The 3,423-nt window shown below is 36.7% G+C and overlaps 1 protein-coding gene across 1 annotated transcript in view; it reads right to left on the bottom strand.

The window, feature by feature from the left end:
- PARD6B (par-6 family cell polarity regulator beta) overlaps nucleotides 1-3,423 on the bottom strand; it is a 22,534-nt gene extending 19,111 nt beyond the window's left edge. Inside the window, exons 1-2 of the mRNA XM_009645405.2 lie at nucleotides 3,383-3,423; nucleotides 481-514 (exon numbers count right to left, since the gene is read on the bottom strand). Of these exons, the coding sequence (XP_009643700.1) occupies nucleotides 481-514; nucleotides 3,383-3,423 (75 nt within the window). The remainder of the gene's footprint in view (nucleotides 1-480; nucleotides 515-3,382) is intronic.

Genomic DNA, 3,423 nt, shown 5'->3' on the forward strand with positions numbered 1-3,423 from the left:
CAGCCTCCGTGCCGAGAGTCCCCCGGGCCAGGCTGCCCTGAAGGCGGGCGGCATCAAGACACGTCAGGCATCTTGGGATCCTGCGAATTTAACACAGAAAGTGCACCAGTGTTAGTTTATGTATTGACGGGTTACATAAAATAAGTCTAAATCAGGCTGAAAGTTTGAACTCCTACTCTCAGGATTCATCTGTACGCCCATCCTGGGCATAAAGATGTTTGTGGAGTTCGTTTTTATTTTAACCACGAATAATACTGCAGGATCTGGTAACATGTCAGAGTGGTCTTAGGTAACCTTGTTTACTGGTTTAATTCTGAGGTAGATCTATTATTTTCATATAAGGGTCTGCTTGGCTACCCAGAGAGGGGTAGTGACAAAAGTCCTTAGAGGAGAGACCATACAATCTGAAGAAAAATGACTTTTCACTTATGTAATTTTACAGAAGAAAGCATGTAGATTAATCTAGTTATGTCAACACACCTTTGAAACATAGGTCTCTTCATAATCTGTAAACCTTGAAGAAGAGAACTCAGTGTGAGGTGTCCTTGTGTAGACGTTATATAGACAGCTGTGAAGGGAGTTCAAACAACTGCTTCCAGTTGAGGCAAGGTATGAGTGTCTAGCCAGTTCTCAAGTCTCAGGTGGCAATCAGTAATTAAAAAAAAAAAACATCCAGTGCTGAATTACTTTTAACTTGGTGCCGGTTTTTGTACAGTTGATCTTACTCTCATCATGCCAAAGGCAAAGAAATAGCAGCTATCACTCAAGCCAAGACAAGCTGTAATTAGTACAGAGGATGTTGTTAATTGTTAAGTATAGTTTGCTGTCAGACAGCATCTAGGCTAATTCAAGCTTTCCCATCCTTTATCTACTATGTTTTGGTTTTACACTGCAAAAGGGTACATAGGGAATTCAATCTGTAAATTTAGATAAAATCTGTGATCCTGGTGTAATAGAAGATAGATTATAGCTATGTGAACAAGACTTGAAAAAAACCTCTTATTTTGTCACTTTGTAATTACAAAATGGAAAGGAGTTTGGACAGCTTTCCATTTCTGTCTTCTAGCATGCTTTGCTTAATGAGCTATAGAAAAGCACAGAGAATAGTACAAGTTACAGAAGAGACTCCAGGTTTTTAAACCTATTGGTTTGCCTCTTTTCTTTTTCAGGGAGGGAGGAAGAACCTCACAAAGATGATTTGCGCTTGAAGCCGTCATGCAGCTAATTTTATTGCTATAGATTTACAAAGTATCGTCTAAGATAATTTTTTCTATTGTGCATTCCTAGCATGGTTGGAGTGCCATGAAATGGGTGTGTTAGCATGCTTAAGGAGCCAGGGCAAATTTATTTCAAGTCACTGGAACCAACCTAATAAAAAGTATTAATCACTGCCTTGCTTTCATCACAAGGAGCTGATGTATGAGGAAGGAATGTGATAAACAATTTGATTTCAGATAAAGGTAGAGGCAGGCTTTTTATACCAGTTGTAACACAAGGTTATAGAGCTATTTTAGTCACAAGTTCTGTAAAACTATGATTCAGACTTGATCAAGCTATTCACGGCACGTTCAGTTTCAGGTTCTGTGAAGTTGAAAGACAGGTTGGGTTTCCTAATCTCTGGACAGTTGGGGAAGTTTTTTTGGAGGTCTTTTTTTTTTTTTTTTCCCTTTGTTTGTTTTGGTCTAGAAATTCCATCACTAAGTCCGCCATAGAGTATAGTGAGATTGTACCGCAATGCTTCTTTCCAATCTCAAGACTTCCTACTTTTTAAGTGGAATGGTATTCCATACAGCCCTCCTGGGAGCTGAAAGAATACTTCCAAGAATAAAGCACAGAAAATGTCTGCCAGTGTATGTTGATTGTTATTGATGACCCACCTAAACTTTTATTGTATAATTCAGGGCTTATGCTGTTTTTACATTTAACATAAACTATTCTGTATTTACACTATCAGTGCTAGCTCAGAAGACTGATTGTTAGATTCAGCAGATTGTAATCTGATCTTGGAGTTGATGAGAGGTTGGGGTTTTTTATGGGAAGAGAAAAATAAAAGGGGAAAAGAGAAGCTTTATTTAAAAAATGGTAATAAGATGGTCATACCACAGATTCTCCTGCTTTCTTTAAAAAAAAACCCATAAAAACTGTACTTACGGGCTTTCATTTTGATACCTTCCGCAATCTTGATGCACTAATCCTTCATGCCAGTTATATTTCTCTACAGAGAGGGGCATTTTCAAGAACAGTATATATGCTTGGATAACTGCATTTTCAGAATATTAGGGACACAAGTGACCTCAGATTGCTTTTACCTTCCTCTTAATAAGTGAGTGGTACAAACAAGCTATTTTTGTTCACAATGCAAATAATATTGTAGAGTACTATTTATAAGTGCCCGTGAAGCCATGGAAATACATTTCATAACATTCTGTTAATACTCCTGATCCCGGAGCAGGATATGTGAATTTACAAACATTACGTTAGAGAGAAATTGAGAAGGGTAGCTTGTTGTATTTTAGCTCCATGAAATACAATCCATCCCAACAGCAGTATACAAACACAAGAGCAAAGCTCATCAAGTAAACCCCATTGCATGGCAGTTTAGCTAATTTATTAATAATAATAATATTTAAATTACACTTGTATAGTAAAAACTGAATTTTTTATCCTGAAATTGTGACAATTGTAGGATTTTGTGAATTTTAATTTTGGTTTTGGTGTTCTTGTTTGTTTTGTTTTGTTTTCTTGTTGGGGGAACCAGTAGTTGGTTCAGTAATGAATGGTTTTTAACTATACAGCTATAAAATTAGTTTTAACATTTGAGTAGTGATATAAAAGTTTGTTGCTTTTCTTGTGTGGAAATCAGCAATACAGTACAATCCTACCACTACTGTAGTGGCTGTGTAGGCACAAGTATATGAATGTAGTTCAAAAGTGCTCTCCAGCTAGGGATTGCTCCTTTTCTGGCTGGATTTTACCAATGCATTTTTTTTGTACAGGTACCTGGGAAGGCTTAAGATATATTTCTGTATTTAGGGAAAAAAAAAGTGAATATGGAAGAACTGCAACACTTTGTTTTAAATATCTACTGCAAAGAACCTAGAGGCATGTAAGTCCAAAATAACGTACACTTCAAATCATATTTTTGCTCAGTAAATAGATACTACAAAATACTTACATAGTTAACTGAAGACGTAATGCTACTTTAGCCGTTAAAGATAGGATGGACCAGAGGAGCAACCAGAGAGTTAAGATGGAAGAATTTCTGTGTTCTGATTCTGCCTCTGCTTTCTTCTTTGGCTGTCAGCAAAACAATTAGCCTTTTTTTTACCCCACTCCTCTTCCAGGCACCTTTAGTTGTTACTTAGATGCAATATTTACTTACCTTGTTGGTGACAAAATGAACTGATTATTTTTAAAGTTCAT

This window comes from Egretta garzetta, unplaced genomic scaffold (assembly GCF_000687185.1).
Source record: "Egretta garzetta isolate BGI_Z169 unplaced genomic scaffold, ASM68718v1 scaffold188, whole genome shotgun sequence".
Classification (NCBI taxonomy): Eukaryota; Metazoa; Chordata; class Aves; order Pelecaniformes; family Ardeidae; genus Egretta; species Egretta garzetta.